The following is a 27,370-nucleotide window of genomic DNA, read 5'->3' as shown; positions in this document are numbered from 1 at the left end:
GGAAAATCGTTAACAAACATTGGACATTGATCGCTGATGACATTAATCAACCAAACCCACGCATGCACTCCAAGAAATTGAAAAGTATTAGGGACCATGTAGTTTCATCTTTCTTTGATACCCCAGAACCACCCACTCTTCTAACTATGGTGAATTTGCCAACTGTAATAGGTCAATTTAAATGCGGCACATGCAAGTCTTGCCCAACATGCAACCAAACTAAAACATTCACCTATAAACACCTCAATATAGATCTGAATACTTTGATCAATTGTAACACTGATTGCGTAATCTATTGCATTATGTGACCCTGTGGCCTGGCCTATGTAGGTCAGACACAACAAAAAATCAAGGTTCGTGCTTTACAACATCAGACCCGAATCCGATGGGATGTGCAGGGGGCGCCGCTAGTTGACCATTGGGAAACAGCCCACCATACAATAGACGCGCTCAGGTGGGTGGTCCTTGAGAAATTCTCTTTAGGCCCCAGAGGTGGTAACATCAGTGGTATTTTGAATCTATGTGAAAGTAAATGGATGGCACGTTTAGACACTATCGCCAATGGATTGAATGAACAGGATTCAAGCTTCGCCCCATTAGCATGTCTTCGTTAATTCTGTATTTGCAAGCTTTTGTATCTGCTCTGTCTCCCCTCTGCAGATCAACCACAGATGAACGATCATCGATTTTGTTACTATGTCCTACATTGAATGATGTTAACACTGTTTTAATATATCGTATGCAAAAGACCATTGTACTTACATGCTCCTACATTTATTGATTAGTAATGCTGCTATTTGAACTCGCACTAACAATCAAGGCCCCTCTTCCCATCCCTAGAATAATATGCAGACAATTTGGGTCTTTTGTTCATAATTAGCCCACATTCCGACCCTTTATGTGAGGTAACCTACACAATCAGAACACGATCAATTTTATGGTCCTTGGTTTCATCCGCCCGGGTAGGTCCCTTTGGGTTCAATCCTAACTATTTTTGCCATATCCATCGCGCAGTGCGTTAATCTATGTCTCCATCGAGATGGTTGACATTTATCCAACACTCTTAGAGCCTCTTTACTGATTAGGCATTCAACCCCACATTTTTGTATGCTCCGATATTTTGCTATAGGCATCCCGCAGTCTGTCTTTAGTTACCACTATTTTCCTTGCCGTTTTTTGCCGGTACGAAATAGACAGGCATTTAGCTGCTGCCCGTACGCGCGACTGTGACGCGCCTCGTGCTTTAAATACAGTGTGTTTAAACACAGAGTTCCCTTTGACTGAAGACGAAGATAGTCGCATTTGTTGGCCGCGTCCGTAGGAGAGTGCCCGTGACCGCCCCCAGTAATTAGAATCACTGTGTGTCATATTTTCGCGTGATTTTTCATCTTTGGTATATGTTTGTTTTAGATTCATTCACGCAACGCCCATAGATGTGCAGACTGATACAGATAATAATTTCTCTCCAACGATCTGGGTAATCGCCACAGACCCCCAGGTAATCACTTATCGATAGCCGAATCTCTGACTAGAGTACAGTGTTATTTTGCCCTCCTAGATATCTGTGGCCTGTACTTAAGGGTGTTTTAAAATCAGCAAAATGTTGGGAACATCATTGTTTTAAATAGTTAATTTTTGATCCCAGGAGGCCGTCACCAAATCTGACGCACGTTTTTTTTATTCAGACCCAAGCACGAGACGCGTTAGTCGCGTAGCCAGGCATCACCGTTTTCCAGCCACGACCGGGGAGTTTTGAATATACATCCAGGTTCACTCCCTAATCGGCTTTTACCTAAGGGCGCTTTAAACCAGCATCTCTTGTGAGCACCATTGTTTCAATTAGCGATGTTCGCCTTCTCTGTTTCTTAAATAACACAGCCACGATCCAGTTGTTTTCAAGAGACTCCGGGTCTAGTCTATGTCTCGCATGGTTACAGATCAATAAGCCTTATGTTAGATACGGTTCTCTACATTCGGCGCGCATTACGCTCCTCAGTATGTTGTTTCAACTAGTAGAGCATGCATTCGGCACACTATTGTTGATTGTTCATCCGCTTAATGCAGGCTAATCCTTTGGTTTGCATAGGATAATGACAACTCAGCTGTATGACTTATTGTAATTTCCCCTCTGTTTTCCATCGGTATGATAGTACGATTGTTTTTAACCCGGCTGGGTATTAGTGAACTACACGACTGTAGACTGATTGGATTTTCCTCTGTTTTCCATCGGTATAATTGTTTTTAACCAGGCTGGGCATTAGTTGACTATATTGGTGTAGCACATGATGAGCTAGTGGTTACACGACCACCTGTTGGAAACTCACCTTTGTTCATTTATCATCTGTTAGGTTGCTGGTCGCTCGCCTGACAGGAGCCCACGGGCTCTCCCCGTTTTTTCATACTTCTATCACTCGTTGCCACACCCAGTGTAGTGGTAAATCTGGTAATTATTTTTCTCCTCTTGTCCCCCTTTACAAATTTGGTTGACGAAAGGTGTTCCTACACTAGCTTAACTGATGTTTTTAAATTCTAGATGCCCTACCCCGACCCCCACCCACCCCATCACCAGTCCTGAGGAAGACCCTTCCTGAGGTTCAAGTGGACCTACACCACAAGGGGTCGAAACGTCGACTTACTCTCCTTTGTACATCCTACCCAAGCTCAACGGAACATTTGTGACTGTGTACTTATTCATTGGGATAGGAGATCATTTGTTTAGAATTATTATTTGTTATTATGCTCGTGTGTTATCCAACTGTAAAGTACCATGGTGACCACATGTGATTCACGTTAAAGCTTTTTCTCCCACTATCCTTAAACCTCACAATCCACTTACCCCTCTCCCTGTCCTTCCTTTCACCCACGCCCCCCCTTCTTGGGCAAAAATTGTGATAAAAAATGTGAAATTGTATGCATAACCAATCTCTATAGAGGGTGTGAATAAATAACATTCCTCTTTGAGAACGTCTTTACACTCTGATTTTAATTTTTTGAGACTGTTCGTTTAATAATTGTGTGTTTGCGAACTGGGACCCCCTCTACATGTAATACTTATCTACCCAGGTCCCAGTACCATTGGGTTACCCGTTATCTGTAACATTGTTCACCACCAGACGCACCTTAAAAGCTATCTGGCCCACAAGTTATATGTACTTTATTAAACAACGAGAGGAGAGACTGCATCTGCTGTCCGTTATTCAGTATCCTCTTACAGACCACCTACAAAGGCCCCTGGAGCTGCCGGTTGTTTGAAAGGTGGATATTCTCTTTGTGGAGTACTCTGTCGTGCTGGTTACCTTTTACTGAAGCTTGTACATAATGGCTCAAGTATTCTTACACCTACTGACGTCTGCATGCCCTAGTAACTGAACTTCAGTCTGAGGGAAAAGGTTTACATGATTCCGTCCGTGCTGTACCTCTTTCATGCTCATCACAGTCTTAAAAATCTCTTCCTTGTTTCTTGTTCTCTTCTAAACAACCAACAATGTACCTGTGGACCATTTTCCAGTCCCCAGTCTGTAGATTTTGTTTATCTCCCCTCACTTTTCTCTCTTGTTTGCTACATTTGTCTACACGCCCAACAATTGCAGGTACCAAATCATTTTTGAGTGTTCTTGAGGTCAAATTTTAGCAGCGCTTTGGAGTTTTTAATGAGCTACAATTTGGCTCCAGGTTGAATGTTGGTACTGCATTGTTGTATCAAACGGTCTCTGGAACTAATTGGATAGTCAGGGAAGTCTACTATGCTCCACTCCATCCTTCTGGGGCGCAAAAAGTCTTTGGAGCCCCAACTCTGGATGACTGAGCCTCCAGCTTTCTTTTTTCAAGCCACAGTAGGCTCAAATCATTTTGATGTTGGTATGGAGAGTGGTATGACCAGATACCAGAGCCTCCTCCCCTTTCTAAGGCTTTTTTCATTCCTATTATCCCCCTTAACAGTATCTTTATGGGATTTCCTTGGGTTGGAAGTGAGGAGCTTAAAGTATTCAGATTTCTTTTCTCTATAGCTTCCCTTCTGTAGCTTTGTCATTATTATTGGGGCCACTACAGTAGTCTTGGAGCCTGGGATTTTTCCCTCGTCATGCTCCACCTCTCATTACTCGCTTTACTGAGTGTACATGGTCCATGTATAGTCCTTGTACCTATTCCAAAGTGCCATTGTCCCACATCTGCCTTGCTGCTTGCTATATATAGTCCTTTAGGTGAGTGACCTGATCAGGCTGTGGGACCATCTGTGGCAGCAAGTATCTCACCCACCGCCACAGCCTCCCCACCTCAATTCTCCCCCACATCTCCTTCCTGGCTTCTGTGTGCTGGTGCTGTAGTGAATTCCGATGGTTTCTTGCTTCATGAGAGCTGCGTACACTTAAGGTAATAGATCTGCCACCACCGAGTCAGCCACTGTGATTCTTAATCGGTTTTGCTCCATGTAACGAAGGAGGAAGATACTCCTTTGTGCACGTGTGGAACTGAATTAAGCCCCTATGCTCTTCTGACTTCATGTCAATTTGTAATCCTAACAAGCACCAGGACAGCTCTGCCAATGATTTTTCGAAGCAGGTTAGCTGCAGAGAAGGACATAGCCTCAGGAAGATTCTGGCATCTTGGAGCTCAGCCACTGCCACCCCCAACAACAATTGCCCCAAAACGTAGGATGTTTTCTATGTTGAAATGTATGTCTTTTGCCCTCTAATTTTCTCCCTAATTTTGTCTGATATTGCTCGTTATTTAACTTACAGAGCACTTGGCAGTGACCTGTTGCTGCATTAAAGTTTTGGAGCAAATATAATAAAACCTTGTCAACAATTGGTGTTTGTAAAAAATTGTCATTGTTCCTTGAGATGGATATGCTCACACCCCAATTAAAAATACAACCATTTTCAGGGTGAATTCTTTCTCCCTACATGAACTTTAACACAACCCCTTGGTAGCTTTGCCTCAGAGCAGACCAGCTTAACTTAGGGCAATGTGTGAAGTATTTATGCAGATTCAAAACAACAATAAAATCGCAGTGAAAAATAAAGCCCAATTTAATAAATGAAATGATGCCAAAAATCCAATAAGTGGAACTAGAGATTAATTATTTGCTTTAAGTAGGAATAGTTTAATATGCCAATGATAGTAAATTATCGTGGTAGACTGGGACGTAGGCGCAATTTGAGCACCTAGATGGACCATACATTGAGTACACCAACCAGATTCGTCCTGATCAAAGATTTTACCTTCTGTATTAGTACTTTAAATCCCAGTCCACCAAAGGAGGCTGCTTCCCTCCATCACCTCCAGGGAGCAGAATCCAGTCTAGTTTCAGTTTTGTCACTGGTCAGCTGGGCAGTTGCAGGAAGACCTCTTATAACTTGTTGTCTCCCTAGAGCAACCCAGGTGGTCAACCAACTGACCCCTGAAGTCCATTTCTTTGTTCTAGGTTCCAATTGGAACAGGTCCAGTTTTTAGGTCTCGCCTAGGCAGCGCACATGCGTTGCTCTAGGAGGACCTTTAGCCATCGGTCTGCTCCTTTTCAAACACACTCGTGCTTGTACTGGCATCCACCTTGCTGGAGCGAGCAGCGGCGCGTGTGGTAATTGAAAACATGTCTCTCGTGCCACCGCTGCTTGCTCCTGCAAGGCGGATTCCAGCACAAATGCGAGTGCATTTGCCTGCTCTTTTAGGGCCTCGCTATGCTCCCACACGCTTGTTTCTTTAAGCGAAGCTCCTATCAGACGCGGTCACAAACTGGATCGGGCTGTTTTGAATGAATGAACGTATCATGAAGCTTTCGCTTAGTCTGTAAGTGACTCGTTAAATGGACACGTAATACAGGCATCTGTTCAGGATGACTCATTTCTTTTCACCCTGCAGGTTACTTGCCCACAGACTGCGGCGTCACAGCATTCCACCTCTGATTATTATCACCTGAGCTGTTTGCCAGCTCTCTGGATCACTTGTAATTCTTTCCGTAGATGTACTATTTAATGGTGCTCCATTTGATGACATCAGAAGGATGACAGGAGGCGGATGCTGGTCTGTTGCACCTGATGAGCCCTGCAGGCATAATGTGCAAACCTGTAAGCCACTAATCCACGCTGACTGTTTATCAGTGCTCCACAGTGCTGTGCTGGGCACACTTCACCCGAGCCACAGGGGTTTGCCCGCTCGTCGGGTAACTCAATCCCTTCGGAAGCCGCCTGAGGTGCGTGTGGAATGCGTGTGGCACTGAAGGTAGAAATGCGTGTGTTTATTCAAGATTCCGGGGCTGATTCCAGTCCCTGCACCTCCAAGTGTCCTGTTTCCACTGGCCCCTGTGTGCCGCTTCATGGTCTCGCCCTGGTAGCCCATGTGCTGGAGGAGCTAAGTTCAAAGCGCTACTCCTGGCTCTGCGAGGCGCCTCTTCCAGCCCATGTCATCAGTGCTGAAATAGCCAGGCACACTCGATTAATAACAGTCAATGAAACGGGACCTACCTAACTTTGCAAGCAAAATACACTTCTTTTTCGCAACAGTGTGTGCAAGAAGCCATAAGGATATAGAAGCAAGTGTTGATGATTAGTTTCTGTAATTTGTGTTTCATGCAACACATAGGTCTTCATTGGGGCAACTGACTCGCCTCTGTGTCTGGGTGAGTTTAGGGTGTCAGAAGTGTTCCTGGAGGGGCATGTTCGGGAGCTCCGGAGCTGAGCTTAAAAGCATTGCTAGTTTCTAACTGTGCCAGAGGAGATTAGACTACATGCACATCCAGTTCTTGGCCTCTCTGCACAGCGCTGTGTGGCACTCACATATGTGCCAGTAACATAGCAATGGTACCACAGCCCTTAATGCATGCAAGGAAAATGTGTCCGTCATACTCGGGTTGGCAGTAAAAAAAAAAAAGAAAAACAAATTGGTGTGCTGTGAACTTTTCGTAGCCCTCTGGGGTCTGCTTTGCGAAGGACCTCTTGGGTAATTCTAAAAACCTCATTGGAAATGCATTCTGCCCATTACTTACAGTTAGCTTCATGTTTTGTAATTCACAATTGCTTGCTTTCTGTTTGCTGGCTTTATTTATTTTTTTGGCTGTCTAGCATCTAGCATCTTTTTCCTACCCATGGCGCATAGACCGTAATGTGCTGCATAACTAAACACTTATAAGGTCCCAAAGGCGAGACCTATTGGCTATACCAATGCTTGTTCAGGACTCCTCTCAGATCAGACAGCAGGTCCAGTCCTCTGTTTTTCCTCAGGCCCAGGAGTGTTCTGAAGTGGGTGATTAGAGATGCCACATTTATGCCTGACACACGCTAGTGGCTGGGAATGACTCCTGGGCATGCCCTAACCATTGGAGTTAAGGTTCCATTGGAGTAAAGGTTCCTGGGGCCATCCCTACCTACTTTTGGGCATTTACTAGTTGGTTGCAGTCTTTGGCTGCACAAAACATGGGCACGGGGGGGGGGGGGTGTGGTGTGTGTGTGTGTGTGTGTGATATATATATATATATATATATATATATATATATATATATATATATATATATATATATATATATATTCTAGTGTCCTCCCACATCTAGCACCAAAATTCTGTTTGGGGCAGTCACTTTACCCACAATAACCTCCTAGACAGACGTCTGGTAGAACAAAAGTAGGATTTTCCAGCAACCAGACAGTGGATACACAAGATTTGTTTGGCATCCTGTTTCCCTTCCTTTCATATGCTTCCCTAGTGTCAAAGCCACACCCTGCATATTATATCCGGTTCAGAGGTGTGATTCCTGTCCCTTCAATGTCAGCCTCTTGTTTGCCCCTGGGAGGCACTTATCACCTTTTTCACAACCATTCAAATGCTAATTTAGTGGCTGGCCTGAAGTGGTAGAGCAAATGCAGATTTGGCCTCCAGGAACTTCGGGCATGGAGAAGGTAGCATTCTAAAAGTTGATTTTCTTTTAATTTTTATTAAAACTCCCACTTAACCATTGAAAATAGTTTCATTATTTTTCTAGCTAGTCCCATTCCTGAGACTTGTAATCTGTATTCTGGTTTTCTGCATAGGCTAGACCGGCTACAGTGAAAATAAATGTTTGGGTGCTAGTCATTAACATTACATTTCTACATGTCCTTTAAGTACTATGCACCCTATCTTGTAGTTAACAAAGCTTACATGGGGGTGACATTTAAAATATTTAAAAAAGAGGTTTTGACCTGTTAAGTGTTTATTTTGACAGGTCAAATTGCCGTTTTTACACTTCAGGCCTAGCAGTGTATCCTGCCTATAACATCCATGTTTTACACGGTCACTGTAGTAGGTGGCACAATAGGTACTGCAGTCCATTAATGACACTTTACTTTCAGACCCTGGATACACTTTGTACCATATACTACGGACTTATAGGTAACGCCTACATAGGTCCGTTAGAAGTATACCAATTTCATCATGTTGAATAGATTTACACAGATTACAACAGTCAAAAAATCTGGGGTGATCATGCAGAAAAGGTAGATATCCTACAGTGCAAAAAAATGAAAGGTTTAAATACAGTCTACCATGGTCAAAAGTCTGTGCAGTCCATCAATTTTATTTTCGTTGTTGCCTTAATAGCCGATCTATGACATGTGGTATCCATGTCCATGAACACATGTGTGCGGTTCAGGCCTACAAAGTAAGCCAGTGGCTTTAGACCGGTGTGATTAGCCACCTCATATGAACTTAATTAGTTTGCAAAAGGCACAAGACCAATAGTGAGACGTAAGTGTCAAACATTCTTCCATACTGTACTGGCAAATTGTCAGCCATTGTCGCTATAGCAAGATTTTCCCAGTTGCACACAGTCTACCTTTTTCCAACATCTCCTGTTTGAATACATTTTTAATGCTTTGTAGACAATCTTTCTTGAGTTTGGCTACGTTAAATTTGTTGCCTCTGTATTGATTTTCCTCCTCTTAAAAACGTTATCACTTTTTCACCAGTACAATGCGTGTCTGTGTCTGTTCTGACACACTCTGCACAGCCTGCTTCCACGCCGATGTTTGGAGCATGCATCTGAATCTCACGCATTTCTCTACTGAAGACCTATCACATCCAGCAGCCTTCCAACCATGCACTCTGAAGAAGGCCACCTAGGGACGGTTGGCAATCGCAGAGCTTAGTGTGCTTGTCAGGGCCCTGAAGCTAGATACAAACTCTTCAGTACAGTACAATATTATACAGCCAGTCCTGCAATTTAACACACTGTTAATTCAGCAAGCACAGGTGTTACAATCCAAGCTTTACTGCTCTTGAAATCGATCAGTAACTCCCACTTCTGCAGGTTGAAGAAATGCAGAAAAGTTAGATGAAGTGTCTGTGACTGGTGGCGACACCACTTGCATCTTGAAACTCGGTGTGCACCAGTTATTAGTAGATGAATAGGACTCGATAAGGGAGCAGAGCAAGACAAGTAGTCCATAATTCAATAGGATAAACATAGTTTGGGAAGGAGGGCTTCCACTTATGGAACCTGGGTATAAGTCCTTAAATAGTTTAGGGAAAGTACAGTTTTCTAAGGATGTCAGACTGAACAGGTGAACTGCCCGCCAAAGCACATTGTTTACACAGTATAGGGGACTAAGTAGAGCGGTCATACGTATAGGTTGAAAAGGGCAGAGCAAAAGATAAGCTCCCTACATACCCCATAAATGAGTGTCTAAATTCATGCTGGAAACCTGCATGCAGTGGGATGCACAGTACACAACTCGGTAAAGTTCTGCATTGGCCCTGTCCAATTAACAGGTCTGTGCTGCAGAAAAGCATCCAATTATTTATTTGTTTTTGTGTAGGCTTTAATAACTGTTCAGTGCAATCTCCAGCAGTCAGGTAACATTATTCTTACCTGTCCTGTGGACTGGTGCGGAAAATAATTGATGCAGAGTCTCTCCCGTATGCAATATTCACAAGTTGCAGGCGTTACTGCGTGTTTATTGTATTTTTTTATACCCATTTTATTTGTTTTCTATACCTTTAAAAATAGAATACAATAATATTTTTTTCACTTGTTAATCTTCCCGATACATAACATTTCCGGCCCTGTGGGAGTCGCATAAAACATAGGCTCACAGTGAGTCATTTTATGGTTTTAAATGTATATCTTATCGATGTATCATAAAGGATAATTTCTAGGCAGGTCAAGCTCAGCCCATGTCCCAACATTGGCATCTTGGGTGTCTGCATGATCTTCATCTTAATCACCATCAATTCCAGAATGCACAACTTTAATATTGGAAACGTATACGTAGAAACATCACTCCCTATGGCTTCTGATAAATGACAGATCCCAAAGTTGGGAATTCAAAATTGGAGCCATAGCAAACAATTTAACTTTTTTGTAAAATGCCATGGGTAATTTTGAGGTGTATGGTTCTTAAGCTGGCTTCTATGGCTAATTCTTAGAGGGTTGTCAGAATCTCCTTCTGTACTTTATGTGCCCAGATTACATTTGTCCCAAATACTCTGTAGAGCGTCTGGCATAATACATTTAATGGAGCTGTACATTTGGAGTTTCCTCCACCGGGGTCTTCCTCTTTTTGGTCCTTGGCCACAGAAAAGGCAGGTCAGTCATATCTAGCCAAGATAAGTCTGAATCTACTTATGATGTTAGAGTCTAGGATATCAGAAGAGCTCAGTCTGTGCTAGCAGACTTTCTGGAGCTCCAAAAACTAATTTATTCTAACCCTAGCTAAAACGTCCGCAAACTTGACTATACCTGTAACATTTCATCCTAACATTTCATCCTAACACGTTCAACCTTGAAACTTCACCAAGCATGTTTATTTTGTGACCTAGCCTACTGCAATTCCTGGGGTATCCCTTAATAGCATCGGACTGGCCTATAGTGTAGTCTGGAAGAACCAGATTGGACGGTCTGATAGGTTGATGTGTGTGCTAGTTTTGGGGTTGTGTGTTTGCTGGTTTTATGACGTAGTGGCCCAGTTTCGTGCGTATATGTGGGCTGCTATCCACTGCTTATATGTTTGAATAATCATGAAAACCTCTTGGAGTGTCTGTGTTCCTGATGCAGAACACTGTGTGTAACCTGTCGATCACGCCTTTGAACCCAGAATAAAGCGAGTCACCTGCAGGCGTAAGGGGAATATTAGAGGTGGAAAGGTGGGAGAGAAAAGGAAGGGGGCAAGACTGTTCGCGTAGGAGGTATGCACATTGTGGGTGCTATAATCTAATTGATGGCAGCATCAATGGTTCAGTAGCTTTCCGTAGTAGATGAGAGAGGATGTGTCACGGTTTTTCTTTTTGATTGGGGAATGAACATTTTGAATTTCACTGCTATGTTTCCTTGTTACCATACACATTGCAAACATTCCAGCAGGCACACATTCCTGTGGTTCTCCACCTCTGAGACCACCCAGGGAACAGGTCTTAGAAAGTTCAGAGTTGCTTGATTTATAAATATGAGACACTTTTTTGTTCTTACCACTTCGTAAATGGGTGAAACTTACATTTTGGTTCCTGGGTGGTGACATCTGGGGGTGGGGCTGAGCTCCATTTAGTCTATGCTAACCCCACTTGGGCACATCCAATGAAGCAGTTGTATTTGCTGGGAAGTAATACAGAAAGAAACCCTGTCTTATCGCACATAATTTGTCCAGCTACCTTTCATTACAAAGCAGTGCTTGTTTTACACAGTACATGAGCCCACATTTGCTTAAAATGTTTAAATCAGACTTTGAATGTACGTTTATATCTATATATAGACAGATACACACTTGTATACAAGGTCAGTTTAAACATTTTAGGCAAACGTGCATGTAGTTTTATCTGTGGACCATTTCTGCCCTCCCAAAAAAATCACTTGTACAATTCTAGAAACATCACTGTGTTCGGGCCTATTTTCGGTCTCATTCTGACCCTGCACCTCTCCCATAAATGAATTGTAAACGTTGTCATATTTGCCTACAGCCAGACTATCACTCTAGTTGAATCTACATCTGGGGGAGCATGCACCTAATTGTTTGCCACCCATACATGGGCTAACCAGTAATATTTTCTTAGAAACGACCAATCCATCATATCAAGTGGTGCAGCTTGGGCGGTTAGATCTTCAGAGTCTTAGTTTCCTAATGAAGTATCTGCAGTATTGCTTTAAGTGGACTTCTGGGATCCAATGTGGGGTGTTTTTGAAATATACGAGATGCTGGAGGGAACCCATCTTAAAGCTGATACTCCTCATGAGAGATGGAGCTTCCTCCAATGTAATTCTTCCTGCTTGATTCTATCTAGGAGTATTGCTAGATTAAGTATCACAACTGGCTCCTATTTCTAGTTCTATCCACACCCAAACAACGGAATTCAACCTCCTTTTCAATGAGACAGTAATATGCAATGGACCAATATTGTTCCTGTAGTGGAGAGAGTTTATCTCCGTGGAAATGGTATCCTGAATGCGACCTTCATACCTTTAATTTCTAGAACAACCTTGTTAGAGTAGATGATGGTTCCGCAATAAACAGCTCAATGTCTTAGAGTGCTTAACAGTCTTTACTACCAAATTCGAATTTAAACCCTGAATCTGGGAGTTGCCTTAAATTCAGAATGCTTTTGGATCAACGGCTAGCACAGTGTCTAGCATTGAGGAATCCGTTAACCTGGTTTCACTGGAGTGTGCTCTATATTCGAGAGTCACCCACAAAAGAAATTCCGGTCCTAAACCAATTTTCTGCTGGTATCCAAATTGAAAAATCTGCTTATTAGTTGAACACTTTTCCATTGACCAGAGACCGCACTGCCATTGGCTTTATAATCTTAGCAAATTCAGGTACGTGGTTCCTTGAGGCAGGTACTCCTATTGTTGGACTGTATCAAGAAAGGAACGGATTCTGTGTTAAATCGAGTTTGTTGTTACTGGATTGCACGGCTTGTAAATTAACATAGTGATGGCTTGTCTCCCCACCGGAGAGTTTACCTGTTTATTGGGTCTTGAAGGAGCTTAGGCTTTAATCCCCTTTTGAAATTTGAACTGCCTCCGTCCACTTTTTTCAGCTTATACGCTGTGCAGCCCACCACATTGGTATTTAGAATAAGTCTTACCCCATGGGAAGTGAACTCTACTACCTGCTCTTTGGAAGCATCAATCCTCCTTCTCACTTTAATGTTTGGAATCTACATTTGCCTCCCACTCCAGATTTTATTGTGCAACCCTCTGTGAACCCTTCGGCACAAAAAACAGGTTATCCAATTAATTGCGATCAAAAGCCAATTATTCAACACACCTAGATTTTATTCTGATGGATTAGGAACTGAACATGCTTGCAGTTTCAACAGGAATGTACTTCTTAAATACTTGTGCCAGCCTGAGGCCAGCTACATTTCATTCAGAGATTGTGAAATGTGATATCGCCTCCTTCTATAAGACCAGCTTCTAGGCACCTGTCCACCATCCATTCCCGTCATCTGTCCGCTGTTCTAGGGAGACACCTAAGGAAAGCAGCCTGAATCTCGTTTCACTAACCCATCAGACACCTCCGTTCAGCGAACTGCTACTGACGCACATACCACTCAAATGCAGAACCAGAGCGACAGGTCACACCTTCTCCTACATCACTCCTAAAGCGACCTGCCATTACACATCATTGCAACCTCTTCAATAATAGTTCTCCAAGAAACTATCTAGCCCTTCAAATAGATACCCTCTAGCCAAGGTACTCCTTTCAGCTGCAACATACCCTACCTTGTGATGGAGCACTTTACAAATACACATAACCTAAACTGTTTTAAGTGTTCTGCTTCACTTTGATTGTTTTAGGTGAATTTAACTTGCTGTGATTATTTGTTCTCCAATATTTTCTCCTCTGAACCAGACAGGAATAAGCTGTTATTTGACTTTCTGATTTCTAGAGCTGGCAAAGATTGTACAGAGCATCGGTTTAAGCCTACCTGGAAACTTTACTACACACAGTGCAGTAATGATGCTAGAAAAGCAGGGATTCACACAGGACTCCTGTGTTCCTAGTCTCCAACAAAACCGAACGGACTGAGCAGAAAACATTGGTTTGCTAGCCATTATCTGAAGTCAAATTAAATTATTTTATCAAATGCATGCGGGGCGTGATAACAAATAGGTTCTCAACATTCTGAGCCAGACCCTTGACTTCTTGTTTGATTTGATGCTTTTCTCCTATGTCCTTAGGTTGCCGGCTGAGCATCTTAGTCATTGCTGTTCTCAGTCTTGTTACTCCTCTGTATCTGCATATAAGCATGTTCTTGTTTATGCCAAAACTAGTACGGCTGTAAATCACTCAGCGGAAGGCTCAAATGCACCTCGACAGAACGGTCTCATTGCAATGTACTAAGCATCCAAAGTAGGTGTGGTTCCTCAAGCATTAGTAGTAAGAAAGGACACCTTCAATCAGCCTTAAAAATGACAGGTGTCACAGGGAAACTACCTTTACAATGCGGGCTGAGCCATGTGTGCCGTTTCCCCACAAGCGTAGCCATGCTTGCCTGAACCACGAATCTGCCTTAACCACGCATATGCGTGGCTAAGGCATATAGTGGTCAAGTGTTCAGATTGGCGAGGAGAAGAGGAAGCTTCTGAACAGGAAGTACCGGCCGTGGACCGGTAAATGGGGCTGGGGGAGAGTTTGGGTGGGTAGCTTTGTAGGGTGGGGTGGATTTGGAGCTCAGGGCGGGGGTCGGTAGTTTTTGGAATGTGACAGGGTTTTAGGTCTCAGGGTAGTGGAAGGGGTAGCTTTAAGGACCGTGCAGGGATAGGTTTTAGGGTTCAGGGTGGGGGGGCAGGAGTCTGAGTAGTTTTTGGTAGGGGGCAGCGTTTTAGACTCAGGGTGGGGAGGGTAAGTTTAAGGACAGGGTAGGTTTTAGACCTCGGGGTGGGGATGGTGAGGTATGGGGTAGGGTTTTAGGGTTTAGGGCAGGGAGTGTGGGGGGGGGGGGTAGTGTTAATCATTGCCATGCATACCTCTTTATCAAACATGCCTTTACCACAAGATTGCATGGTAAAGGCATGTGTGGTTTAGACGCATCCGTGTTTAGGACAGCGTTGTAGACACACTCTTGGTTCAGCCATGCCTGCCTGTCATACAACCAGTGCCACCCCCTGGAAGTCCCGTTCCGGTAGCTTCATGTTTGGCCGCTTTCCCCCACTTGAACACAGTGCACATATATCCCATCTGCCTTGTATTTGATGCATAGAGTGGCACTAGTGTACAGTGTTAATCTAACTTCTCATGTTTACTTTGTCATTCCAGAAAAACCATCACAGCTCTCGCCTTCTCTCCCGATGGAAAATACCTGGTTACTGGTGAGGTGAGTCAGAGGTTTGGGGGCTCCTCTTGCTTTACTGCAAGATTGGATCTTGTTGTCTTTGGTCTAAGGCACCTGTAGAAGCCCTTTAGCATGGTTTAACTCTTCTGTCTTCCAGTCACTGCTTCAACTGATCACATCACTCATCTGAAGGGCAGACTGAGGTCACTTTCACTTTCAGTCAATGCAAAGATTAGACTCCCTTATTACCAGTCCTTGTTTTCTTGCAAGGTGTCAGCAATGGTGTTCAATGTTGCACCAAAACTTGCTTTGAGGCTGCTCGGGGACCTAAACAATTGCGCACCAGGCTCTGAAAAGTATGGTGGATCTACTTTAGCCAAGGAATGTCCATGCAGCAGTCCAGTTGCAGACAATCTGCAAGGACAACCTTGTAAAGAACTGTCTGCTCCTGAGACCATATTTGGAGCCACAGTAGAAGAGGCTGCATTTTTATTAAAATCCTCCATATAGCCCAGCCCTGCCACTAGGTGACAAATAAAGGAAATTGTGCTAGTGGGGACGGAGAGCAACTTCTTGAGGAAGCCATTCTCTACAGTACCCAAGCCTCCTGAGTTGCCAATACCCTATACCCATATGAAGCAGCTGCGAGGCACTTGGCCCTGTAGATGACTGAGTTACTTCACGGCCTCTGTCCCAATCTGTTGGCAAAGGGCCTCTGTCCCAATCTGTTGGCAAAGTTCAACACTGCCGCCACAGTCTTTGAAAAAGTGGCTACTCTGCTGATCTTCAAAGCTTTCCATGCGAGACTGTTATTAAAGACGACCCCTAAATAAGTGAATATAATGACAGTACATACTGATTTAACTACAAAGACCGGGTTTTCTTTTCTTTTTGCCCCATAGACTAGAACATGTTTTTTTTGTCTGGTTCACCCTTAAATCAAGACTTGTCATGTAAGCTCAAAAAATTGGCAATCTCCCTTGTTGCAATGATGTGGGGAAATTGTCAGAATGTGTTAATCTAACGTGAGATGCGCGGCACTTGGCAGGACTGTTTAATAAAAAAACAGGGAAGGCACTAGCACTTTAATTACGGTAGAGGAGGCACTTTCTTATGAAAATTCACAAGACTGCGTGATCAACAAACCTCTTCTGTGCGCACCCAAGTGATTTATAATCGTGCATGCTGCCAATTTTGTCAGTTCACAATATCTTTTCCAGGAGATGGGTACTTGGAACATTCGGAAAGGACCAGTGTAGGCACATTGGGAATCTGTAGATCCAGGAGGCTTTGTCCAGGCCACATTTTCAGTATATCCACAAATGAGAAGTAATCGGTGAAACTAGTTTTTCCTGAGCATCTTGGACCTACGTTGGACACCTCTGTCCAAAGGATTAAGAATTGTTCTTGCTTTCTGTTTTAATGGTGTATGATTTATTACATGGTTGTGATCATTCCTGTCTGAAGAAATGTTACCTTTAAGTATGTAGCTGAATAAAATACTCATTTGATTGAACTGTACCATTGGCAATGCTAGTTGTACAAAATTGACTTGTGAAAATAAGGTTTTACGAAATTTACACTTAGTTTCGACCTGCACTGGAACACAATAACTACATTCTATGCAAGTTACAATGAAAATGTTTTCAAATTAGGTACAAAATACATGTTTGAGAGTTGTTGAAAAGGTAGTTTAAATCTGTCCAGAGTAGCAGACAACTGGTGGGAAGCCAAGTGTTGGAAGAAAGGTGTTCCACATAACAGGCTACGCTGAAAGCTGAACCATCCTTTGCAATGACCTTAACCTCAGAGCTGAACTTCTGCAACATCCTCTGCATGTTTTCCAAAGGTTAACAAGTGGAGCAATTGTTGAATCTCTGAATTCTCTCACACCCCTACATTGTCTAGAACTGCTTTATATGCAGACCATATTAATGCACAAGTTCCTCTACTGCGAGGACCCAAGTGTAGCTGAACACCTGAGTTAAAATAAAACCGAACACGTTGGAAGTCCCAAAAGTCAACCATGCATTTAATGCAGGAATAGCAAGCAGCACAGTAAATAATAGGGAGACAATTATTTCAAACGACCGGAGTTCTCACCTAAAAAGGTTAGTTAGTTAATGGAGTGCTTAAATGCATGCAATTTTGTGCAGGCTATTCACTTCACCCAGTGCAAGTCTGTGGAGCATAAACATGTGACAGAAACTTGATACTTCGAAAATGAATCTAATGAGCAGGTGGTAGGGTGTTCTATGGAGAACAAGCAAGACATTCATGAAACTAAGATACAAATACATTGACACCCTGGTGAATTAATTCCTAAAGTGGCTTGTAGGCCTATTGAAGTCCTAAAACTTAACATGACTTTTGAGGTTGAAGTGCACTTCAGATTATTAAATAAGAGAGCCACATTTGAGAATGAAATATCCGTGCGCGTTCTGATATACAGGTGCAGAGCAATATTAACGTGAAAGCAATGGAAACACTCAGTTGGTTTCACACCATTATTTGTACCATGTATACTCAACACATGTTCTAAAACTGAAAACCTTCCGTGTTCCTCATTGAACATCTGTTTGGATGATTGGTCTTTGCAGTGTAAACCTACAAAAAGGGGAACTTTGGTCATCCTCTGTCACATCTTAAGGTCACCATCTGCCTGTAGGCTGTATAGTTCGAATGCTCTTTTGATATTGCATCAAATCCTCAGATCTTTCTGGGGACACTTGGGAACGCGTCTGTGACCTTAGCTACCTCAAACACTTGCTCCCCTCCCCCTTCATCCACCCCGACATCCACATCATTCAGGAAATCATTCTGGCAGTTTACTGCATCCGGAAAAGGGGCTGTTTTGTGTCTCCTCGTGGGGATAAACGAGTACTTATCTCACCAAACGATGATTTTCCTTTTTCTTTCTTTACTGTAAGGGAGCCATCTCAAGGCGGCTCGTTCCAGTGAGGAGTGGATCACCCATTTTTGATGATTCTTTGCATTCTGGTACTTGTAGATATTCTCTATCAGTGCAGATTTAGAAGGAACAGAAGCAGTGAATAGAGATTTCAGGTTTGCTCACATGCTGTGAGCTGCCTTTCTTGTAAATACGCAGTGGTCACCAGAGAAATAAAATGAAACAATAGAGTTTTGAAAGCTAAGTAGGCAGCTAGATCTAAGCACGATATGTTACATTCAGTTCAAACTGGTACTTTAACTCTTCATACCAAAACTGAAATGCGATACCTGTTATCTCGCCTTTGCGGTACTTTAAGTGAACAAAAACAGCATTGACTTAAAGCAGTGGTGTCTTTCTGTAGCCGTGTGGCATCCAAGTGCAAGAAACGGGATGTATTGTATCGTGGTATGACTCATTATATACATCATGATTCATTGATATACTGAGCGAGCCATTTTACAAACAGCATTTATCTAGTGCAGCCCAAACTAATGTGCAAGTCGATGATTGTTTCAGCCCATCTTCGGGCCGCACCTTCATCGCGGTTACTGATGGATAACAGGTAAGATGGAAACAGCCATAACCCGGAAGTGTTTGTTAGATACATTAAAAGAGTGCCTAGTGGACTTGAGTTCACCAGACACTTGCACAAATGGCCTCGATTTCTCCCGAGCGTGAGTATGTGCAGAGGCAGGGGACTGCAGAGTCTGTGGACCCAGAATGTATGGGAAAATAGTGTTAGTCCTGAACAGGATAGCTGGCAAATCCGAAGGGGCTCTCGGCCCAAGTCACCCTTGTCTTAATGGATGGAAGGATCCAATCCTACGAGGGCAGGGGTGAGGAGGCTTGTTCTCTGCATCCCGCAGTGCAGGCAGCAGTGCGACTTACAGTATCTGCAGCAGGGAGCCTTATGCAGTCAGAACCTAGAATGTAGAAATAATGTTCTATTGAGTATATAGAGTGCATCGTCTTCGCTATTTGATAAGGTCGAGCTCCTAGTTTGCATGTCATTAATCAAGGCTAATGAACAAAGGGGAGAATTCTGACGTCTTTTCCCGGGGAGGATCTGAAGCGAGCTGCGGTGAACCCTGCTATATTGAACTATAAACGGACGCAGACCTCTGCTACTCGGCCATAGTTTTGATCTTTACACCTCGGATTTTGCTCTTTGCGTAGGTCACTGAAACCACTTTGAAAGAAGCTGCTGCCGTTCTATTACTCATGGTTCTCAGTCCCTCGTTGGGGTTGCTCTGAGAATGTCACTTGCATTATTACTTCTTCTGATTTAGTGCATTGATTGGTATTGTCCAGGGGGTTGACTCTGCCTGCCCGGAGTCTGCATGTGTTGTATCCGCCAGTGCTTGTGGCAGTCTGTTTTCATACTCTTTTTTTATTGAGACAAAGAGCAGCATTTTCTGATCTCGGACGTCCTTCATTTTGTGGTCTGCCATTGAGTTCCTGTCCCTCCGAGTACACTGACTGTCCTCTGCTGCCTCAGGTTGATGGAGAGTGAATGCCGCGTTTCTCATGTGCAGATCAATAATCTGTCGACTTCCCTTGCCGCAGAGCTCCTGGGAGCACTCCCAAGTTCATTCCACCGCATGCCTGTTCAATTACTGCTGGACCCATCGCTTGTGAACGCCTTCAGGGACCGGCCAGTTGGAGGTAGGCTGTCGACGCGTTGTTCTGTGACCGCAGCAGGACTGGCTGATAACATCCGATGACTTTAGCGCCCCAGTCCATGCCTTTAATACACAAGCTTAACGAGGCAGGGTTGTTATCAGGCAGAAGTGGCCATATGTTCGATTCGTTCTTGATGATTGTGCATGCCCGCCTCATTTTTTTTCCTTTGTATTCCAAATATTTGTTGTGCGGCAATTACTTTGAAGATGCCTTATTGTTTGTAGTGTCACAGAAACCTGATGGAGACTTCTAGCCTCAGATTTCTTACCTGTACGCCAGAGCAGACAAACTCACACAATGATGCCTACCGTATCACAAATGGCACTTTATCTGGCGGTGGTGCAAGGTCTTTTCCAAGATTGTGGAGAGTCTTGATTAGATCGGTTCACCACCTCTGAGAATGCTCAATGTCGGCACTTCTGCGCACTGGAGTTTCCAAGGCGGCTCTCGTTTAAAGACTCGTTTCATCTAATGTGGGGCTCAGTACTCATTTATACCGTTCCTCTCCAGAGTTCTCAAGAAGATCAAGAATGATTGGCCTGAAATCATCTCAGTGACTCCCGACTGGGCACGGAGAGTATGATATACCGAACTCCCAAGCTTGAGTATTTATCCTTTAATCAAGCTGCCCCTTCAGGAGGATCTTCTGACGCAGGAGCAGGGCAGGGTATTGCACCCCAAAGTGTCCACTCTCCACCTTCATGTGTGCAGATAGAGCGGCGACAGTTGAGGGTATTTGATATCCTGCCTGAAGTATATGATGTAATTCTTGCCACCAGACGTTCTTCTACCAAAACCATCAATTGATTGCTGTTGGGACAAATTAGTGTGGTGGTACGCATCTAAGCCTGTTTACTCACTGTATGCACCCTTGTCAGAAGTCCCTCTTTCGATCACTGGACCGGCAAGGCTTTTCTCTGAGCACAGTGAAAGGATATCCATCTGCCATTTCTGCTTTTCTATGGCTGCCGGATCAACCTTCCCTGTTTAAGTCTCCTGTTGCAACTAGATTCCATAAAGACATGCAACATATGTTTCTTCCCACACCTTTGATTATGGCCCCTGGGACTTAAATTTAGTTCTTAATTTCTACTTGTGTTCCCCTTTTGTGCCAATACATAGCTGCCCTCTAAGCTCTTAACTTTGAAATTTGTTTTCCTTGTGGCAATAACATATGCCAGGAGAGTTGGCAAGTTACAAGCACTCTCTCCATTTACCCTCCCTATGCTTCTTTTTAACCAGACAGATTGGTTCTAAGGACTAGGGCATCCTTTTTACCAAAGGTAGTAACATCTTTTCGCATTGGGCAAAACATCACTCTGCCAGTCTTTCCCCTCCCCCCCTTCTTATCCTTAAGAAGAGGAGAGAGTCCACTGCCGGAATCCATGAAGAGCTGAAACGTTCTATATTGATAGTAGCAAAGATTTCTGGGTGACAATCAAACGCTTGTTGGATTTTCAAGGGCAAAGGGAATGCAATTCATAAGAGAACCATATCACAATGGATCATTCTCTACTTTAAGATTAAGATCTACTATGCATTGGCCAAGAAACAGCCCCTTGAGGGCTCAAGAGCTCATTCCTTCAGAGTTGTGACAACCGCATTAACAATAGGAGTCCATCTTGGGGATCCTGTTAGGCTGCTATGTGGACATCGATGCACACATTTGTCAAACACTTTTGCCTCAACAGTACGGTCTGATGGGATGGCCACTTTGCCCATTCAGTCCTCCAGGACTTTAGCCTGAAATAATCCACAGACTCACCTACGGGGAGAGATTGCTATGGTATCTATTCAAAGGTAAGGAACTGCGGTTAGTCTCTCCCAGATGAGGAAGTTATTTGCCTTCGGTAATGCTTTATCTGGTAGAGACTCTATATAGCAGCAAATTCCTTACCGACCTGAATCAACCTCCGCGTTCTGCAGACTGTCTTCTCTAACTTGAGAGGTCCTTTCGGATCTCACTTTTGGCACACCAGTAACTCTTACTCAGCTTGGCTCAGTGCTTTTGGTGTGGGGAAAAATAGTCAAGAACTGAAGTCAGCAGGCTGGAGTGGAGCTTATATAGGCACAGCGCGCATCACACAGAACTGAACAACGCCAACCACCAGCATGCAGGAGGAAACGTAAAAAAAAAAAAATCCTGATCCAGTCTGAAGTATTGGAATATTGTAAGGTAAAGAATCTGCGGCTATGTGAGCTCTACTAGATAGTGTTACCGAAAGTAAGTGACTTGTTCATTGTATCAGAACTGAGTTACAGAATTGTTTCATTAACCTTCATTCTAATTGTCATGGAGAACACCCCCCTTCCTATGACATTCTTCGCATTGTAACACATATAGCTGCATCCTCATTAGCGGTTTAGAACACATCAATTCATCAAAAAAGAACAGTAAGCAGTACAGATTAAGCATTGATTGGATCAGCCCCCTATAACCAGGGGTTTCCATGTGCCTCATGTTTTGCAATTGCATAGATGGGCTGTCCTTCAAGGGAAAGGCATTTCGTGGATGGATACATTATCACACTTGTGTACCCATTAGGGTTTGGTGATGGGTTCAAGTAGTCCTTTTGATAGATTAGAGCCAATGTGTATGGTGAGATGTAGTTAATTTGCTTACACTACATTTTAATTACTAGTTTGTTGTTTGTTTAGGAAGAGCTTGCAATTTGAATGCATTGCCCAGTTATTTAAAAAAAACGCTATTTAGTAATCTCTTGTACATTCGTTTTACTTTGTTGTGATAGTAGCTTGTTGGATTTACACCTTTTTAAAATTTTATCCCAAAGCAAAGGCATGCACGCCCATAGTCTTTACTAAATATGCAATACAAATATTAACCCTTTGTCAATGGAAACACCTCTGTATGGTCTAAAAGCAAAGACCACTCTTTCCACCATATACCAGCATATTGGAGCTTGCTCCCTGTGTGAACATGCACTTCAATGCCCCACATAGTGGTTTTAAGTGCTATACAAATACTATAATACAATACTGTGTAGTTTTTTCTGTATATGACATATACGTTCAGTACTTAAAATACTAACCTAATCGTGTCCCTCCTTTTCATGGCAATTGTTTCATGGAAGAGCTTAACTTGGTCGGTTCAGGAAATGTGCCAAAACCCAGTCCCTAACAAAAAACAGACCTGTTGACTGTGCCAATGCTTGATAACTTATTTCAGTGCTGCTACAGCCAGTTTAGTGGTACGTAACAGCCAAGAAGGGCATCTACCTTTTTAAAGCATCTTTTCCACACTAACCAGAAGGAACTTTTAAACCATTCTTCCCTGCTCCATGCCCTTCTTCTCTTTCCATGGCACATCAAGAGAGAAACCGGCTGCAGTAGAGGGCGAGTAGTCTGTGGATTGTATTTATTTATTGTTTTGAAGTTAAATAGCAGTTCTCTTTTGAGCAACATTTCCATGAAGTGCATAAATTCGAATTGAGATTCTCGGAAGTAGTTAGCGAATATGACTGTAATTATAGGTACGTCACGGTTTCGATTTGAAAGGGATTTTTTTTGTTCCACCTATAACTTGATCGCATTCTGAGATACCTGTACGAAATTTGGCACTCAATAGCATGTCTAGTGATGTTTCAGCAGGCAGAGTTTGTACAGATCCATCCGATAGGCAAAACGTTTTGTCCGTTCAAGTTCCTTCTTCATTACAACAACAAGCATTTGTAATGCAGTTGGACTCACATTTACGACAGTTTGAGCTATTGGCATTGTAAATGACAATGCCTCTTTTTTTATTTGTGCATTTAAAACAGATAAATAAAAGGCATTGTTGTTTACAATGCTAATGGCTTAAACTCTCAAATACAAGACCTATTGCATTGCAAATGAGTTTGGCGCCTGTGCTATAATTTTCTTTTTTTTTAAGTGTTGGGAGAGAGTATGTCTAAAGCTATTTGAGAAAATAGTACTCGGATACTGTAATTCAAGCCTCCCGAGTAACAACACACATAACCGTGGTGTCTCCATGGGAGGTTACGAAATGAGACAAGGCGGTACTAAGGAGGGACTACTAAGCCTATTGGCCAATGAACAGCTGCAGTTTACAGTGGACAATGACACAAGCCAATGAAGGTGCTTCAAGGCCCACCTGAATACAGAATGCCTTGCAGAGCAGCGCATGCGCTGCCAAGGCTCGACCTAAAAACAGCTGTGAGGATTTACTTCCCAACTTTGCATGAGAGTAGACTGCTGCTGGGGAAGCATGTTTTTGTGGATTTGGTGTACACTGTTCTGTAGATTTGCGATGCTTGTATTTGACTAAGATGTCAGGCAGGCTCCAAAGGATTAATACTTTTGTATGTTTTGTCGACTGACTAAACTTGTGAATTCTGTTGAACATGTTTACATTTTATTTGATCTGATTGGCTAATGTGACTTACATTTCTTCCACCACTGTAAGTCTGTTTGATCGGTAAACAGAATGAGGATGCTTGAAAAAAAGGCCCAGAACAAGCATTGGTTGAACATGTACAAAATCTGTTTCAAAGAAAGCTAGTTTGCGAGGGACATAAAATTGAGAGCTCTGCTTAAGAGCATGATTAAATTACGCAAATTAAAAAAAATTGGGTCAGGTCGTCCTGGCTGATAGGATGGTTTGGCATCGAGCCTCTGCTGGCCAAGTGTGCAGTGTGGGTGCATAGCAAATGAATGCTGTATATAATAGAAAAAAACTCACTGGAAAAAGTTAGTGAAGTTATGAATACGTTCCAAAACTGAAAATCATTGAATATTGGAGCAGTACACAAATGATAACTTGCGTCCCTCTGATACTTTCTCTCTCCTGCCACATAGACTTTTCATGATGTCACCCACGAGGTGACCGATTATAACACAAATTACTTCGCTGCTGTCATATCGCCTTACTATTAACATTGATGAGACCACTATGGTTACACTATCATTTGTTTGATTTGGATTAGGATATTGGATTATTAACCAAGAAAACGTGACTTTTTTTTTCTCTTTGGATCTGTGATATGTGGACTCTTGATGTGGAGTGATATTTCTAAAGAGTATTGTTGGCCATGGTAAAATGGCATTGAGCTGCAACATGCAGTACTTGCTCTTTCATGTAAGGTCAGTTCCTTTGTGCAACTGGGGTAACGGTCTCTGAGCAGGCTGCATGTGACATGTATTCACTGGTGTATGCACATGTGTAGGTGCTGGGAGAAGCTGGTCTAAATCAGCCTGACCTCTATGTATAAGCAGCGCTGTTTCCCTGAAATGCCAGTGAGGAGTGCAGTGGTTTATGGGGACATCACTGGCCTGAGAAGGTGAGTCCCATGTTCTAGAACTCTCCATCTCTGTAAAGAAGCAGAAGGATAGATCAGCCCTACTCATGAACCCCTGTTTGGATTGTGGGGCATACCACTTTGGGTTTGTATAGTTGGACACTTGTGGACTGTTTCCAGGACTAATGGCACTAGCTTCCTGAATCCCCATACAGGACCAGTAGCAAGTTAACATGCTGGGCACCCTAAAGGAAGGGATCTGTGGTGTAGTCCTGCTGGTGAATTTGTGCTCAAGTGGGAGCTACAGGCGTCTGCTGGATGCACCAGCACCCGCCAAGTTACTGAATGCTTGGATGCTTGAGGACTACAGGCAGGGAGAGTGGTTTAACATGGATGAACACTGGGGTTGGTGACGCCGTTAAGTTAGGTTATCACCAGGACTGAATAGTATGGCAGGTCCACTCCCCTAGAGCGAAGTTGCGGATAAGTAGAAAGCAGCAGTGCCTGTAAGAAGTCCAGAAAATGCGGAATCTTCCTCCTAATACGGGGAGTTAGGAAATCCCAGGTAAATTGCCCCATTTAAAACAAGCGCGCTACCAGGAGAACATTTAGGAGGTCATCAAAGCTGGCTAAAGAGGGACTGAGATATCAAACCATAGTGGCTGCTCATGTAGGAGCAGGGGCTCTAGATGCAGACTAGAAATTACAGACAAATCCCAGAATGGATTGCCTTGCCTGCTGAGGTGCCCAAGACCTGTTGTACCCCCATAGAAATGAAGAACCCTCTTGTGCTGTTTTACGTTTGCTGTCTTAGAGGGACCTTACACACAAGATTCCCTTTTGTGCTTCAATTTATAGAAGTAGTGTCAATCAAATAGTAACCAATCAATCAATCACTGCATTTATAAAGCGCGCTACATACCCGTGAGGGTCTCAAGGCGCTGGGGGCAGAGGGGGGCTGCTACTGATCGAAGAGCCAGGTCTTGAGGAGTCTTCTGAAGGCCAGCAGGTCCTGAGTCTGTCGTAGGCTAGTGGGGAGATCGTTCCAGGTCTTGGCGAGATAGGAGAAAGATCTTCCGCCGGCGGTGGCCCTTCGGATACGGTGAACTGTGGCGAGGGCGAGGTTGGCTGAGCGGAGGTTTCGGGTGGGGGTGTGGAAGCGGAGTCGGTTGTTGAGGTATGCAGGTCCGGTGTTATGTAGGGCTTTGTGTGCATGGATGAGAAGCTTGAAGGTGATGCTCTTGTTAACGGGGAGCCAGTGCAGGCCTCTCAGGTGGGGTGTGATGTGGCTGCGTCGGGGGACGTCGAGGATCAGTTGTGCCGAGGCGTTTTGGATTCGTTGCAGTCGTCTCAGGAGCTTGGTTGTTGTTCCTGAGTAGAGGGCGTTCCCGTAGTCGAGTCTGCTGGTGACGAGGGCCTGGGTGACGGTTTTCCTAGTGTCGGGAGGGATCCATTTAAAGATCCTGCGGAGCATGCAGAGGGTGTTGAAGCAGGACGCGGAGACGGCGTTGACTTGCCTGGTCATGGAGAGGGTGGAGTACAGGATGACCCCCAGGTTGTGTGCGTGGTCTGTGGGTTCCGGGGCTGTTCCTAGCGATGTGGGCCACCAGGAGTCGTCCCAGGCTGATTGACAAGACGGAGGTCCTCATTCTCGGACCCAACCAGAGTTCAGCTTCAGTCTGCTGTCCTTCATCCAGTCGGCTACGGCCTTCATTCCTCTGTGGAGGTTGGCTTTGGCGGTGTGGGGGAGTCTTCGGTGAGGGATATGATCAGCTGGGTGTCGTCGGCGTAGGAGATGATGTTGAGGTTTTGTTGTCGTGCGACGTGGGCGAGCGGTGTCATGTAGACATGTAGATATTGAACAGCGTCGGGCTGAGGGAGGATCCCTGTGAGACGCAGCAGATGATCTCGGTGGATTTTGAGCGGAAGGGTGGGAGGCGGACGCTCTGGATTCTGCCGGAGAGGAAGGATGTGGTCCAGGCCAGGGCCTTCTCTTGAATTCCGGCGTCATGGAGGTGTGCTGATAGGGTGCGGTGGCAAACTGTGTCAAAGGCTGCTGATAGGTCTAGGAGGATGAGGGCGGCTGTTTCTCCTTTGTCCATCAGGATCCCGATGTCGTCAGTGGCGGCGATGAGGGCGGTCTCGGTGCTGTGGTTGCTGCAGAAACCAGATTGGGAAGGGTCCAGAATGTTGTTGACTTTGAGGTAGCGGGTTAGCTGTTTGTTGACAATCTTCT

General features: G+C 43.9%; 1 protein-coding gene across 1 annotated transcript in view; it reads left to right on the top strand.

Moving 5' to 3' along the window:
• Nucleotides 1–27,370, top strand: part of MAPKBP1 (mitogen-activated protein kinase binding protein 1) — a 986,444-nt gene that overhangs the window by 364,307 nt on the left and 594,767 nt on the right. The window contains exon 5 of the mRNA XM_078662278.1: nt 15,225–15,282. Within this exon, the coding sequence (XP_078518404.1) occupies nt 15,225–15,282 (58 nt within the window). The remainder of the gene's footprint in view (nt 1–15,224; nt 15,283–27,370) is intronic.

This window comes from Lissotriton helveticus, chromosome 9, assembly GCF_964261635.1.
Source record: "Lissotriton helveticus chromosome 9, aLisHel1.1, whole genome shotgun sequence".
In the NCBI taxonomy this organism is placed as follows: domain Eukaryota; kingdom Metazoa; phylum Chordata; class Amphibia; order Caudata; family Salamandridae; genus Lissotriton; species Lissotriton helveticus.
This window is presented reverse-complemented; position numbering and strand designations above follow the sequence as displayed.